Source organism: Hypanus sabinus, chromosome 26, assembly GCF_030144855.1.
Source record: "Hypanus sabinus isolate sHypSab1 chromosome 26, sHypSab1.hap1, whole genome shotgun sequence".
NCBI classification, from domain to species: Eukaryota; Metazoa; Chordata; class Chondrichthyes; order Myliobatiformes; family Dasyatidae; genus Hypanus; species Hypanus sabinus.
In genome coordinates this window covers 34,138,774-34,153,918 of record NC_082731.1, presented here as the reverse complement: position 1 = coordinate 34,153,918, position 15,145 = coordinate 34,138,774, and the positions used below count along the sequence as shown (strand labels likewise).

Here is a 15,145-nt window from a genome sequence, read left to right as displayed (position 1 = left end):
ATTTCTACAATAAATATAGGCAGCATGGAGTAAAGGAATTGCTCGAGGAATATAAAGAATGTAAAAGGAATCTTAAGAAAGAGATTAGAAAAGCTAAAAGAAGATACGAGGTTGGTTTGGCAAATAAGGTGAAAGTAAATCTGAAAGGTTTCTACAGTTATATTAAAAGCAAGAGGATAGTGAGGGATAAAATTGGCCCCTTAGAGAATCAGAGTGGTCAGCTATGTGTGGAACCGAAGGAGATGGGAGAGATTTTGAATGATTTCTTCTCTTCAGTATTCACTAAGGAGAAGGATATTGAATTGTCTAAGGTGTGGGAAACAAGTAAGGAAGTTATGGAACCTATGACAATTAAAGAGGTGGAGGTACTGGCGCTTTTAAGAAATTTAAAAGTGGATAAATCTCCGGGTCCTGACAGGATATTCCCCAGGACCTTGAGGGAAGCTTGTGTAGAAATAGCAGGAGCTCTGACGGAGATCTTTAATATGTCATTAGAAACGGGGATTGTGCCGGAGGATTGGTGTATTGCTCATGTGATTCCATTGTTTAAAAAGGGTTCTAGAAGGAAGCCTAGCAATTATAGACCTGTCAGTTTGACATCAGTGGTGGGTAAATTAATGGAAAGTATTCTTAGAGATAGTATTTATAATTATCTGGATAGACGGGATCTGATTAGAAGTAGCCGGCATGGATTTGTGCGTGGAAGGTCATGTTTGACAAACCTTATTGAATTTTTTGAAGAAGTTACGAGGAATGTTGACGAAGGTAAGGCAGTGGATGTAGTCTATATGGACTTCAGCAAAGCCTTTGACAAAGTTCCACATGGAAGGTTAGTTAAGAAGGTTCAGTCGTTAGGTATTAATGCTGGAGTAATAAAATGGATTCAACAGTGGCTAGATGGGAGATGCCAGAGAGTAGTGGTGGATAATTGTTTATCGGGTTGGAGGCCGGTGACTAGCAGGGTGCCTCAGGGATCTGTTTTGGGCCCAATGTTGTTTGTAATATACATAATTGATCTGGATGATGGGGTGGTAAATTGGATTAGTAAGTATGCCGATGATACTAAGGTAGGAGGTGTTGTGGATAACGAGGTGGATTTTCAAAGCTTGCAGGGAGATTTATGCCGGTTAGAAGAATGGTCTGAACGTTGGCAGATGGAGTTTAATGCTGAGAAGTGTGAGGTTCTACACTTTGGCAGGAATAATCCAAATAGAACATACAGGGTAAATGGTAGGGCATTGAGGAATGCAGAGGAACAGAGAGATCTAGGAATAACTGTGCATAGTTCCCTGAAAGTGGAGTCTCATGTAGATAGGGTGGTGAAGAGGGCTTTTGGAACGCTGGCCTTTATAAATCAAAGCATTGAGTACAGAAGTTGGGATGTAATGCTAAAGTTGTACAAGGCATTGGTAAGGCCAAATTTGGAATATTGTGTGCAGTTCTGGTCACCGAATTATAGGAAAGATATCAATAAATTAGAGAGAGTGCAGAGACGATTTACTAGGATGTTACCTGGGTTTCAGCAATTAAGTTACAGAGAAAGGTTGAACAAGTTAGGTCTCTATTCATTGGAGCGTAGAAGGTTGAGGGGGGATTTGATCGAGGTATTTAAAATTTTGAGAGGGATAGATAGAGTTGAAGTGAATAGGCTGTTTCCATTGAGAGTAGGGGAGATTCAAACTAGAGGACATGATTTGAGAGTTAGGGGGCAGAAGTTTAAGGGAAACACGAGGGGGTATTTCTTTACTCAAAGAGTGATAGCTGTGTGGAATGAGCTTCCTGTAGTAGTAGAGGCCAGTTCAGTTGTGTCATTTAAGGTAAAATTGGATAGTTATATGGACAGGAAAGGAGTGGAGGGTTATGGGCTGAGTGCGGGTAGGTGGGACTAGGTGAGATTAAGGGTTCGGCACGGACTAGGAGGGCCAAGATGGCCTGTTTCCGTGCTGTGATTGTTATATGGTTATATGGCTATAAGAAATAGGAGCAGGAGTAGGCCATTTGGCCCATTGAGCCTGACCCGCTATTCAATAAGATCATGGCTGATCTGTCCATAAACTCAGCTCCATCTACCTGCCTTTTCCCCATAACCCTTAGCTACGATGTAAAAATCTATCTAACTGTATCTTAAATATATTCAGTGAAGAAGCCTCAACTGGGCAGAGAATTCCACAGATTCACCACTCTCTGGGGAAAACAGTTTCTCCTCATCTCCGTCCTCAATCTTCTCCCCTGAATCTTGAGGCAATGTCCCCTAGTTCTAGTCTCACCTACCAATGGAAACAACTTTCCTACTTCTATCTTATCTATCCCTTTCAAACTTTTGTATGTTTCTATAAGATCCCCTCTCATTCTTCTGAACTCCAGAGAGTATAGTCCCAGGTGACTCAATCTCTCCTCATAGGTTAACCCCTTCATCCCTGGACTCAACCTGGTGAACCTCCACTGCACTGCCTCCAAAGCCAGTATACCCTTCCTCAAGTATGGAGACCAGAACTGCACACAGTACTCCATTTAATAGTGTAAAAAATATAGAAATAAAAAGTAGTGAGGTAGTGCTCATGGGTTCATTGTCCATTCAGAAATTGGATAGCAGAGGGGAAGAAGCAGTTCTTGAGTCACTGAGTGTGTGCCTTCAGGCTTCTGACTGTAGCAATGAGAATAAGACATAACCTGGGTGACGGGGGTCCTTAATGAAGGACTCTGCCTTTTTAACCCAATGTATAAAGCCATTTGGGAATGGGGTCCTGTGAAGTCTCTTGGTGTCTTCTGTCCCTCACACCCACAGATTGTTTGCAAGTTTCTGTTTAAAAGCAGAAAAAACAGTACAAAACTGGTGGGGAATAGGGAATTGGAAACAGCAGTGGGTTCCCTGGATCTGTCTGGTGAAGGACAGACTGGATTTTGGCCAGAAAGCTCTCAGGGTCATTCCACGTACCGCCCAGCATCTGCTGTCTGGAGCCCAAGTGAATGACACCCTCAGCTGCAGGGACTTTTGGTCACAAGGTCCCTGCAGCCCCTCCCTTCAGGTGTCTAACTACTAATGGCAGTGCTGATCTACCCGGACCGGTCCAGGAGTCACAAGTGAAGGAAAGAGAGCATGTTGCCCGAAGGTTTCCATCAGAGTCGATGATAAGATGGTGAAATGATCACGTACACCACGGTGCAACGAACTTCATCAAGACTGAAGCTTGCAGTGTACTGATAGGTGGCAAAGGGTGAATTTTTAAAAAAGTCTAATCAGCATTAGAGCCTGGATCAGGGTTGGCAGCACGGTTAAGTTCCGGACGACTCATTATAGGAAGGACATAGACACTGCACAGAGGCTGCAGAGGAGGTTGACCAGGGTGCTGCCTGGATTAGAGAGCGTGCCTTATGAGGAACAGTTGACCAAGCTGGGGCTTTCCTTTTTGGAGTAAATGAGGCTTGATGGAGACGTACATAATAAGCAGAGGCATAGATCAAGTGGATAACTGGAGGTGTTTTTTTTCCAGGGCAGAAATGGGCTCAAACAAAGGGGCATAATTTTATTTTTAATTTTTTTTTATCCATTTATGGAATGTGGCCTTCGCCAGCTAAGCCAGCATTTATTGCCCATCCCTAGTTGCCATTTCAGAGAGCATTCTTCGGAGTCAACCCCATTGCTGTGGGTGAGGAAGGCAGGTTTCTTCCCTTTTAGAGGATCTGATTCTGCTTTTACAATGATCAACGTGGTTTCACGGTAATCAGATTTCTTTTCATATTGAATTCAAATTCGCCATCTGCCATGGTGGGATTCGAATTCCAGCATATAACTAGGTCTCTAGATTACTGAACCGCTATGCCAAATCTCCCCATTGGAGGGAAGTATAGAAGGGATGTCCATTGTAAGGGTGTAGTAACTCTGTAGAATGCCCTGCCAGGGTTTGTGCTAGAAGCAGATATAATAGGGGCATTTAAGAAACTCATAGATAGGTACATGGATGATAGAAAAAATGGAGGACATTGTAGGAAAGAAGGGTTAGACTGATCTTAGAGTAGGTTAGAAGATTGGCACAACATCGTACTGCACTGTAGAGTTCTGTGTTCTATCTTTGCTCACTGATGCAAGGAGGGGAAACGGGCTACTGGAAGGCGATAGGTGAACCCAGGTGGAGCTGGAGAGGAAAGAATCTAGCAGGCAGTGATAGGTGAAACTAGGAGGTGGGGGGGGGAAGGGTGAAGTAAGGAGCCGGGAAGTTGATTGGTGAAAGAGATAAAGGGCTGGAGAATGGGGATTCTGACAGTAGAGGACAGAAGGCCACGGAAAAGTGGCATCACAGGTGGATAGGGTCGTAAAGAGAACTTTTGGTACATTGGCCTTTATAAATCAAAGTAGAGTATAAGAGTTGGAATGTTATGCTGAAGTTGTGTAAGGCATTGGTTAGGCCGAATTTGGAGTATTGTGTGCAGTTTTGGTCACCAAATTACAGAAAGGATATTAATAAGGTTGAAAGAGTGCAGAGAAGGTTTACAAGGATGTTGCTGGGACTTGAGAAACTGAGTTACAGAGAAAGGTTGAATAGGTTAGGACTTTATTCCCTGGAGCGTAGAAGAATGAGGGGAGATTTGATAGAGATATATAAAATTATGATGGGTATAGATAGAGTGAATGCAAGCAGGCTTTTTCCACTGAGGCTAGGGGAGAAAAAAACCAGAGGACATGGGTTAAGGGTGAAGGGGGAAAAGTTAAAAGGGAACATTGGGGCGGGGGGGTTCTTCACACAGAGAGTGGTGGGAGTGTGGAATGAGCTGCCAGATGAAGTGGTAAATGTGGGCTCACTTTTAACATTTAAGAAAAACTTGGACAGGTACATGGATGAGAGGGGTATGGAGGGATACGGTCCAGGTGCAGGTCAGTGAGACTAGGCAAGAAAATGGTTCGGCTCAGCCAAGAAGGGCCAAAAGGCCTGTTTCTGTGCTGTAATGTTCTATGGTTCTATGGAAGAAAGGGAAGGGGGAAGAGCACCAGAGGGGGGTGATGGGCAGGTGAGGAGATAAAGTGAGAGAGGAGATACAGGAATGGGGAATGGTGAAGGGGAGGGGGAGCAATTACCGGAAGTTAGAGAAATCGATGTTCATGCCATCGGGTTGGAGGCTACCCAGATGAAATGTAACGTGTTGCTGCTCCAACCTGAGTCTGTTGCTTTGGATTTCCAGCACCTGCAGATTTTCTTGTGTTTGTAGAAACATTGACCCTGTTGGGCAGAGGGCCTTCCTTCGTTGATTTATTTATTTAATGAGATAGTGCGCAGAGAAAACGGCCCTTACAAGACAACCAGTGACCACTGATTTAACCCTGAACTATTCAGGCAGACGTTTACAATGGCTAATTAACCTGCCAACCAGTAGGTCTTCGGACCGTGGGAGGACACCGGAACACCCGGAGGAAACCCTCGCGGTCACGGAAGACAGAGAACATACAAGCTCCTCACAGCCGGCGGCGGGAATTTGAACCTGGGCGGCTGGCACTGTAGAGCGCTGCGCCAACCACCGCGGTACCGTGCCGCCCTCTTGCGGAGGGTGGAATCTTTCGCAGGGATGCCCTCTGTGCCGACCTTTGCCACTCTGAGGGTCAAGGACAGCTTGCTGCTGCGCTCCCACTGCGGTTCCAGACTGACCTCTTCAGTCCGGCGGGGGGGCTGGGCGACGGATGGTGTGAGGTGGTCACGCAGGTGATGCAGAGCCTCTCAATGCAAGGCCTCTGGGCCATCGGTTATTGATTTATATACTTAGAGCAGTGTTCCCAATCTTTATTATGCCATGGACCAATACTATTAAGCAAGAGGTCAGTGGGCCCCCTCATTTAGAGATACAGTGCGGAAAAACCCTTCTGGCCCAACCCTAGTCCAATCACAAGATAATTTACAATGAAGGGTCTCGGCCCGAAACGCCAACTGTTTACTCTTTTCCACAGATGCTGCCTGAGTCCCTCCAGTATTTTGTGTGTGTTGCTCTGGATATCCAGTGTCTGCAGATTCTCTCTTGTTCGTGATTTGAACCTATTAACCGATGGATTTTTGGATTGCGGAGGAAGCCCTCATGCTCACAGGAAGGACATACAGTCTTCCGACAGAGGGCGCTGGAATTGAACTCTGAACTCCGACCTGTCCGCTGCGTTACTCTGGCGCTCTCCCTGAATACACAGCGGAGAAGTGTTCCGGTTCCTCCGTGCGCTGAGCTCCGCACTCGGCCGTTAGCAGGACCTGTTCCCTCTCTCTCGCGTCGTCTGTGTTGTCTGCTGCTACGTACTGCATCCGCTAATGCTGCGAATCTTCGTCTCCTTCCAACTCAGGTTCATTAACGCAAGACGTCGCATTGTGCAGCCCATGATCGATCAATCAAATCGAACAGGTCAGATTCTGTACTTATTTCCTAATCCGAACGAACCGCTCTCCCTCCGTGGGACTTTCTCGGTGTCACCTCTGCAGGAGCCTACCATGATGGGCTCACTCCAAGTTCACCACTGGTGCGGAGGGAACGTGAGGGCTGGGATGGCTGCGTAACCTAAGTACTTCCAGCCCAGAACTCCAGGCTCCCAGTTACATGAACCAAGGCATAATGTGCAAAATCTGAGCAGTAATTTCCCCTCTATCCTTAATATTCATTAGTGAAGGGAAAGGATTTGAATTTTCAGAGCACCTACCATATACCCAGAGTGCATTGAGAAATTATTATGACCCAGGAGTAGGCTATTCAGCCCATCAAGTCAATACAAGTTTCCTATAGAGCTATCCCAGCAGTCCCCTTTGGCTCAGCCCACAATTAACCTTTGAAGTGTTGTAACTGCTGCAAAAACACAACTCACTCGCTCGCAGGAAGCTTCCGCAAGCAGGGAGTTAGAAACGCAGAGTGAGGGTCAGGCGATGGCCTGCACACAGGGATCTCATTTTCACAGCTGCTTTTACATACGCTTTGGGGAGGGGGACAAGGCCTCGGCTTGATACCTCACCCATCAGGCTGTGCAAAATGCAGGGGCACCAGCCAGGAGCCTGGGCTCAGTCTTCTCGAGCTGGGGTCAACCCCGCAGATAAGAGGCAGGAGAGCAGTCGGCTGAGACACCACATTATTGAACAAGTAAGCAGGGAAGACTTAGGTCCTCCCTTACTGGTCAATACTGGAAGGCCCAGCCCCTCTAAAGCCAACACCCTCCTCTTCATGGGAGGATGCTGGGAGGTTCGACAAAGGTGTGGTCCTCTGTCGCCAATGAAGTATGTACCAACCACATCCAATCGCTGGAACCCGGAGTCAGCATTTCAGTATGCACCCAACCACACCAGCTTCAGAGGATTAAGCAGTCTGATTTTCCACAGTATGGATCACTGGTGAGGTCCCTTTAAAGATTCAGGCCCACTCCCCTAATTGGTGGCCATGTTTTGGCGCCAAGATTTGGGTAGTTAAAGAGCACCTGAACTCAGGTTTGGTGCTCAACCGTCAGCTCAAGTCAATACAAGTTTCCTATAGAGCTATCCTATCATTCCTCTCGGCTCAGGCCACAATTAACCTTTGAAGTATTGTAGCTGTAAACACAACCACTCACTTGCTCGCAGGAAGCTTCCACAAACAGGGAGTTGGTAACGCAGAGTGAGGGTCAGGCGATGGCCTGCACACAGCGGTCCCGTTTTCACAGCTCCTTTTACATCCGCTCCGGGGAGGGGGACGAGGCCTCGGTTCAGTCCGCGAGTGCGTTCAAGATTTCTGTCTCATTTGGATTCTCGTCTAGCCTTGTCAGATTCTAGTCTAGCATCATGTCAAGAGCCCTGCTCTCGTCTCAGTCTCGAAATCGCGTCTTGATTCCGGAGACTCCAGCCCTTGGGTCCTTGCTGTCCTTGCCTAGGCCTCTTGACACAGTCAGTTGACCAAGTTCACAACAATGGCTGCTCCCTTTAGTGTTCAGGTAAAATCTAGCGGCACCACTTAGCCGATCTATCAAATAGGACAATACTTAAAGAATTCCATTTAAACACAATTTCCTTTCATTAACAGGCCTCTCCTTTGCGAGTAAGGGCTTTACGTTCAAGAACAGTTCAGGGTAGACATCACAGCACACTGCCAAGAGCTCAGAAGCATTGTCCCGTGCACATTCGATGCCATACTGACAGGAAGTACGAGGATTATCATCTTTGAGAGAGGCACAGGAAGAGTCCCGGACAGCCGGTGGCGCAGTGGCACACTCACCGGACTTTGAGGCGGTGGTTCTGGGTTCGAATCCGGCCGAGTTTTTGCATGCTTTCTATCCGTGCTGGGCAGACCATCGAGCTAGCAACCCAGCCTTGTAGAAAACAGACAAATGCAACAGAACTGGCGAATATGCTGCCCAATGCACCACAAGTCACGAACAGGAACAGCAACAGGAAGATTCCACTGCCCTGGCCAGCATTCACCCCTTACCTATCATCAGTATGATCATTGTCCCACCTATTGCTTGTGACACCTTTCTGTGCATTTCATTCAATAATATCATAAGACACAGGTGCAGAGTTAGGCCATTAAACCCATCAAGACTTCACTATGTAATTAGAGCTGATTTATTTATTGAGATACAGCACAGAATAGGCCCTTTCGGCCCTTTGAGCTGCCCTGCCCAGCAATCCCCGATTTAACCCTAGCCTAATTTTGGGACAATTTACGATCACCAATTAACCCACCAACCGGTACATCTTCGGACTGTGGGAGGAAACCAGAGCACCCGGAGGAAACCCACACAGGAAGAGCGTACAAACTCCTCATGGGCAGCGGCAGGAATTGAACCCAGGTTGTCAGTACTGCAAAGCGTCATGCTAACTACTACGCTACCGTGTTGTCCGATTTAACCATATAACCATATAACAATTATAGCACAGAAACAGGCCATCTCGGCCCTTCTAGTCCATGCCGAACACTTACTCTCACCTAGTCCCATCGATCTGCACTCAGCCCATAACCCTACATTCCTTTCCTGTCCATATACCTATCCAATTTTACTTTAAATGACAATATCGAACCTGCCTCTACCACTTCTACTGGAAGCTCGTTCCACACAGCTACCACTCTCTGAGTAAAGAAGTTCCCCCTCGTGTTACCTCTAAACTTTTGCCCCTTAACTCTCAACTCATGTCCTCTTGATTTATTTTCCCTCTCAAGCCCACTCTCATGCCTTCTCTCCGTGAGATTTGACACTCCGACTAATCAAGAACCTGTCAACCTCCGCTTTATATTATACCCAATGTATTCCGCAGATTCATCTATTTGTTGTTGCAGCTGTTGTTCCTGTTCACGCCTTGTAGCACGTCAGACTGTGCCACGTCATTTTTCCCGTTTCCATAGCACTTGACTGTTTTTTATGAGGCCAAGTTGTCAGCTTGACACTCAACCCAGCATGGATGGAAAGCTTACAAGGATCTGGCCGGATTCGAACCCAGGACCATTTGCCTCGAAGTCCAGTGCTGATGCCACTACACCGCCGGCCGGCATCCTCCAATTTCCTCCCAGGTTTATCTTAACAGTACCAGTGGTTTGAGGAAGAGAAGGGCACTGCATAGAACTCGTTTGGGTGTCTCCCGCATCCTACAGAAGAGTCTGTGGGCACCTGATTGGTAACAGCTGATGACTCAATGTCATGTATTCACTATCCCAGCCGAGTGTATTGGCATCCATCACTCTGTTTCATTCCGTCGGTTCTGCTTTCATGTACAAAATTATCTCATGCACCAGTCACGTGTTGAAAGTAGTTACCTATGCAATGGAGCTACTGTCGTTTGATTGTAGATGAAAGGTCTTGACCTGAAGTATCAACTGTTCATTTCCCTTCACAGATGCTGCCTGGGAACTTTGTGTCTTCACGTTTTCATGCCAGTTTGGTGGGGGGAGGGGAAGGGTTGATGTCTTTTCTTTCAACAACCTCCATGGTCTTCCTGTAGTTCGTGACTATCTGGAGAAGACAAGTATCAGATTTACGTTATACGTGCTCCCTTTGAACCTTCTTGACTCACTGACTTTCTTCAGCATCCACTGTGCATGGGTGTTAATCCAGGCTGTCTCCCTGGTGTCGCCGTTCCCTAGCTGGTAACGTTCCCCGTCTCCCCACCCGTGTTCCCGGGCCATTTTGTTTGCGGTGTGCGACCGTTAACGCAGACCGCAAGTGATCCAGAAGGCACATCCCAGTCTTCAACTCTGAATTCTCTTCTTGTCCCTCAGTAGGCCAGGGGGCACCTTACAGTCCAGACGGTCAACCGATGGGAGGGTTTGTGATGGATGGTCAGCAACACATGGGCATTCGGCCTCCAGGTAAGCCCCGCGCCCCCACTCGTGTCCCCGAGCGCGCCTCTCCACGCTGTCTCACCTCACATCCCGCGGGTAGAAGCGGTCTCGTGTCTGTACATTACTTTCCCTGCTCTCACCTCACCACCCCATTAACATCTAGCGGCACAGTCTTGTAAGGCATCCCTGTTTCCACGCATCAAACGTCTGGGAGGTGGGGATCAACCCTTTTGCTTCATCTTGCGGTGTTTTGTTCTGACTGCAGTGATACCCTGGCATGGTCTTGGATTGTTTATCTTCCTTCTAGGACCTATGGGTGGAATGGGCATGAATATGGGCATGGAAGGTCAGTGGCACTACATGTAGTCCTCACCACTGTTACCCAACCGCAAAGCAGAGGGGAAGTAAGTACTGTCCCCGCTGGGGGTAATTGTATTCTCTGTCTTCATCCACCGAGGCACTTTGCCCTTGTTGTCCATCACCATCATCGTCCTTCTCGTCTTCCTCCTCATCACTCAGCTAGATGTACCCTAGTCCATCGTGCTTGTCTCGTCTCTCCTCCTCGCGCTGTCTTCCCACTGGCTGGGGGGGGGGGGGCGGGGGGGCAGGCCTCTTGCGAGTGCACAGAGGATCCTGATCCACTGGCCCGAGCGTTGTGCGAGGCAGCGGAAATCAGTTCAGTTAGTTATTGGCAGGCGACGCGGGGTAGGCCCTCGTGGCCCTTTGAGCCGCACCGCCCAGCAAACCCCCAACTTAACCCTAGACAACTTACAATGACCAATCAGCCTACCAACCGGTACGTCTTTGGACTGTGGGAGGAAACCCACGCGGTCACGGGGAGAACGTTCTGCCAGGCAGTGGTGGGAATTGAACCTGGGACGCTGGTACTGCAAAGCATTGTGGTAACCGTGCCACGCCAAATGGGTGTCCTGACACCGTGACTCAAGTCAAAGACATCTTGGTGTTCAGCGTTGAGCTTTGATTTCTCCAAGTTTGTCCTAGGTCTATCATTCTCTCTTTCAATCTACCAATGTATCCATTACTCTAGCATCCCCTTGGTCTTTAATCGCCATTAGACCATAGGGGCAGAATTAGGCCATTTGACCCATCGAGTCTACTCCACCATTTCACCATGACTGATTCCTTTTCCCTCTCAGCCCCAACCTCCTGCCTTCTCCCCATATCCCTTCATACCCTGACTAATCAAAAATCCATCAACCTCTGCCTTAAACATTTGTAAAGACTTGACCTCCACAGCTGCCTGTGCAAAATGAATTCCCCACTCCCTGGCTAAAGAAATTCCTCCTCATCTCTGTTCCAAAAGGACGCCCCTCTGCTCTGAGGCTGTAATCGCTATCACTCATTTATTCTATCTCTCTATCAATCTGAAAATCTGTCTGTCACTTCATATCTACCCATCTACCAATGACCACTCTACCAATCTACCACTCTCTCAGTTATCTCGACATAAACTTAAGTCTGCTGCGGGCTGGAGACCAAACTGAGAGGCTTGGAAGAGCAGGAGGTGATGGCAGAGGAGGGTGAGGAGAGGCGATGAAGTCCTTTGACCCACATGGTTGCAGGATTGGGTTGGGTTGGGAACTGGAAGCTGAGGGACAGGGGCAGGGACGGGAGTCCAGGAACAAGGCAGGACTGGCACAGACAACTCTCCACTTGCGCGAAGCGCCGGCAACTCCCAAGGAGCGCAGCACATGCAAGACAAAGCAGTCCGTTCGAATGCTCATTCACTCCAGCACTGTTGCCCGATCACTGCAGAGAAGAATTAGGCCATTCAGCCCATCGGGGCTGCTCCACCATTCAATCACGGCCAAATTATTATCCCTCTCAACCCCATTCTCCTGCATACTCCCCGTAACTCTTGATGCCCTTACTAATCGAGAACCTATCAACTTCTGCTTTCAGTATACCCAATGACTTGGCCTCCAAGTCAACAACAGGCTCTCAAATCCCTGGCCTCTACTAGCAAGAAGGTCAGGGTCGGCAGGGGAAAGGGAGTACTGCCAGTTGCATGATCCCATCCAAGTTACACACCTAACTTGGATATATAATTGCCAGTCCTTTATCATAACCAGGTCTAAATTCTGGAACCCCCTCCACAACAGGAGTATGGAAACACCTTCACTGGAGGGATGAAAGTAGTTCAAAGACAGCTCAAAGATCAGAGTTCAAAGTAAATTTTACAACCAAAGTACATGTATGTCACCATGCACAACCCTGAGATCCATTTTCTTGCTGGCATACTCAATAAACACACATTAGAATGAATAGCAATTAGAAGCTCTCCTTGCCAGTGACACCCAGATCATGAAAATTAACTGAGAAATTAATTTCTAGATAGTGGTTATTTTCACGGTTTACTCCACTAAAAAAGATTCAGTTGTGAAATTCTGAGAAGCTCTTTGAATTTTCTAAGTTATCTCTTCCTTTTTCCACCCCTCTGACTTGTCTGCCTCCTTCATCTCTCAAGATACAACTTCTGAGAACATAGGGAGCTTTCCAGATTCCAAAAACACTGGAAAACCAAACTTCCCTACCCAGAAACACCAATGCCTTTGAACGGAAACTCCGACGAAAGGTAATGGATTCAGCCCGGTCCATCATGGGTAAAGCCCTCCCAATGATTGAGCATGTCTACATGAAACACTGTCATAGGAAAGCAGCACCCATCATCAGAGATCCTCACCACCCAGGCCGTGCTCCTTTCTCACTGCTGCCATCAGGTAGAAGGTACAAGAGTCTCATGAGTCGAGTCACACCACCAGGTTCCAGAACAGTTACTACTCCTCAACCATCAGGCTCTTGAACAAAAGAACAAAAGCCACACTCACTTACCCCATCCATTGAGATGTTCCCACAACCAGTGATCTCACTGTTAAGACCCGTTATCTCATTTTCTCACATTCTTGTTATTTATTGCTTTTTATTTATATTTGCATTTGCACAGTTTGTTGTTCTCTGGTTGATCTTTCACTGATCCTGGAATAGCCACTATTCTATAGATTTGCTGAATATGCCCGCAGGAACTTGAATCTCAGGGTTGTGTGTGTATAATAATAAAATTTATTTGAACTTTGAATTTTGAATGGATGCAACTAAGCGGCCAGTGTTCACAGACCTGTAAGATTTTGTTGTCTTAAATTGACAAGCCTGACACAATCTCACCTTTGAAGCAGAATAATAAATTGTTAGATAACGTGTGTCCGAGCTCTCCTGTTACTGCAAATAGCCGTAACCCTTCTGACACTTTTCCCTGAGCCTCAGCAACGAAGGACCATGGACAAAGTTCATTGTGCCTCCAGAGACACGTGACGTCAGGGTTCATCTAAATCAGCGAACTTGTTTTTAGTATCGTCACTTGTACCGAGATGGAGTGAATGTCTTGGTTTTCAACGGTGTGCTGAGGTGGTATGAGTGGAAACAATAACCGCGTGCAGAATAGAGTGTCACAGTTTCCGAGGAAGTGCAGGCAGACCATAAGGTGAAAGTCCAAAACAAGGCAGATTGTGAGGTCAAGGGTCCGTCTTACCTTAGGAGAAGAATCAAAATCAGATTTAACATCATCGGCATGTGTCGTGAAATTTGTTAACTTTGCTGCAGCAGCACAATGCAATGCGTGATAATATAGAAAAAAAACTCTGAATTTCAGTACATATATAAAATAATTAAATGTAATGCAAATTAACAGAAATAAAAAAAATAGTGAGGTAGCATTCTTGGGTTCAATGCCCATTCAGAGATCTGATGGCAGAGGGGAAGAAGCTGTTCCTGAATTACTGAGTGTTTGCCTTCAGGCTTCTGTACCTCCTCCCTGATGGTAACAGTGAGAACCTGGCATGCCCTGTGTTCTTAATGATGGATGCCACCTTTTTCAATTATGAGACTGTTCAATTGTCTTATAACAGCAGTACTAAAGCTGTCTTTGATCCTGGAGGTATGTGCTTCTCTGCATCTTCTCTCCAGTGGGATGGGGTGGAAGAGAGAATGTCCATTGTGGCCAGGGTAGCCGCTTTCCTGAGGCAGTGAGAAGTTTAGCCTGAGTTCACGAAGGAGAGGCGAGTTTCCGTGATGTGCTGAACGGTATCCACAACTCACCACAGTTTCTTGGGGTCAGAGGCAGAGCAGTTCTCACACCGGCCGATAGGATGCTTTCTGTAGTGCATCGACAAAACTTGTGTGCTCGGTTGCCCTTGACGTCCTTGTTACATCACAGGCAGACGTAGCACAGCAATCACTCGAGCTGAGTGGTGTCTTCTGAGGGGTGTCTATCAGTGGGTCTTCAGGTAACTGTAGATGTCAGTCTGGGGTCACCACAGGCCGTAATCCGGGATGTTAGAGTGGATTCCCTCAATCATAGAACACAGAAATCTACAGCACATTACAGGCCCTTCGGCCCACGATGTTGTGCCGACCATGTAACCCACTCTAGAAACTGCCTAGAGTTTCTCACCTCTATTTTTCTGAGCTCCATGTCCCTATCTAAGGGTCTCGTAAACTACCCTACTGTGTCTGCCCCTACCACTGTCACTGGCAGTGCATTCCACACACCCACCACCCTCTGTGTGAAAAGTTTACCCCTGACGTCCCTCTGTACCTACTTCCAAGCACCTTAAAATTTGCTGATGATACTAAGCTGGGTGGCAGTGTGACATGTGATGAGAATGTTAGGAGAATTCAGGGTGACTTGGATAGGCTGGGTGAGAGGGCAGATACTTGGCAGATGACGTTTAATGTGAATAAGTGTGAGGTTATCCACTTTGAGAGTAAGAGCAGGAAGGCAGATTATTATCTGAATGGTGTAGAGTTGGGTAAGGGAGAAATACAAAGAGATCGCGGAGTCCTTGATCATCAGTCACTGAAGGTGAATGAGCAA

The 15,145-nt window shown here is 47.1% G+C and overlaps 1 protein-coding gene across 9 annotated transcripts in view; it reads left to right on the top strand.

The window, feature by feature from the left end:
- The window catches only part of LOC132381426 (homeobox protein Meis1-like), a 425,677-nt gene that overhangs the window by 396,658 nt on the left and 13,874 nt on the right, over window positions 1-15,145 (top strand). For 6 of the 9 annotated variants that reach the window (XM_059950824.1, XM_059950828.1, XM_059950827.1 and 3 more), the window contains 2 exons: window positions 6,311-6,369; window positions 10,192-10,281. In XM_059950824.1, the coding sequence (XP_059806807.1) occupies window positions 6,311-6,369; window positions 10,192-10,281 (149 nt within the window). Of the gene's footprint in view, window positions 1-6,310; window positions 6,370-10,191; window positions 10,282-10,561; window positions 10,659-15,145 lie in introns of all 9 variants that reach the window. The other 3 variants (XM_059950830.1, XM_059950829.1, XM_059950823.1) reach the window with 3 other exon arrangements.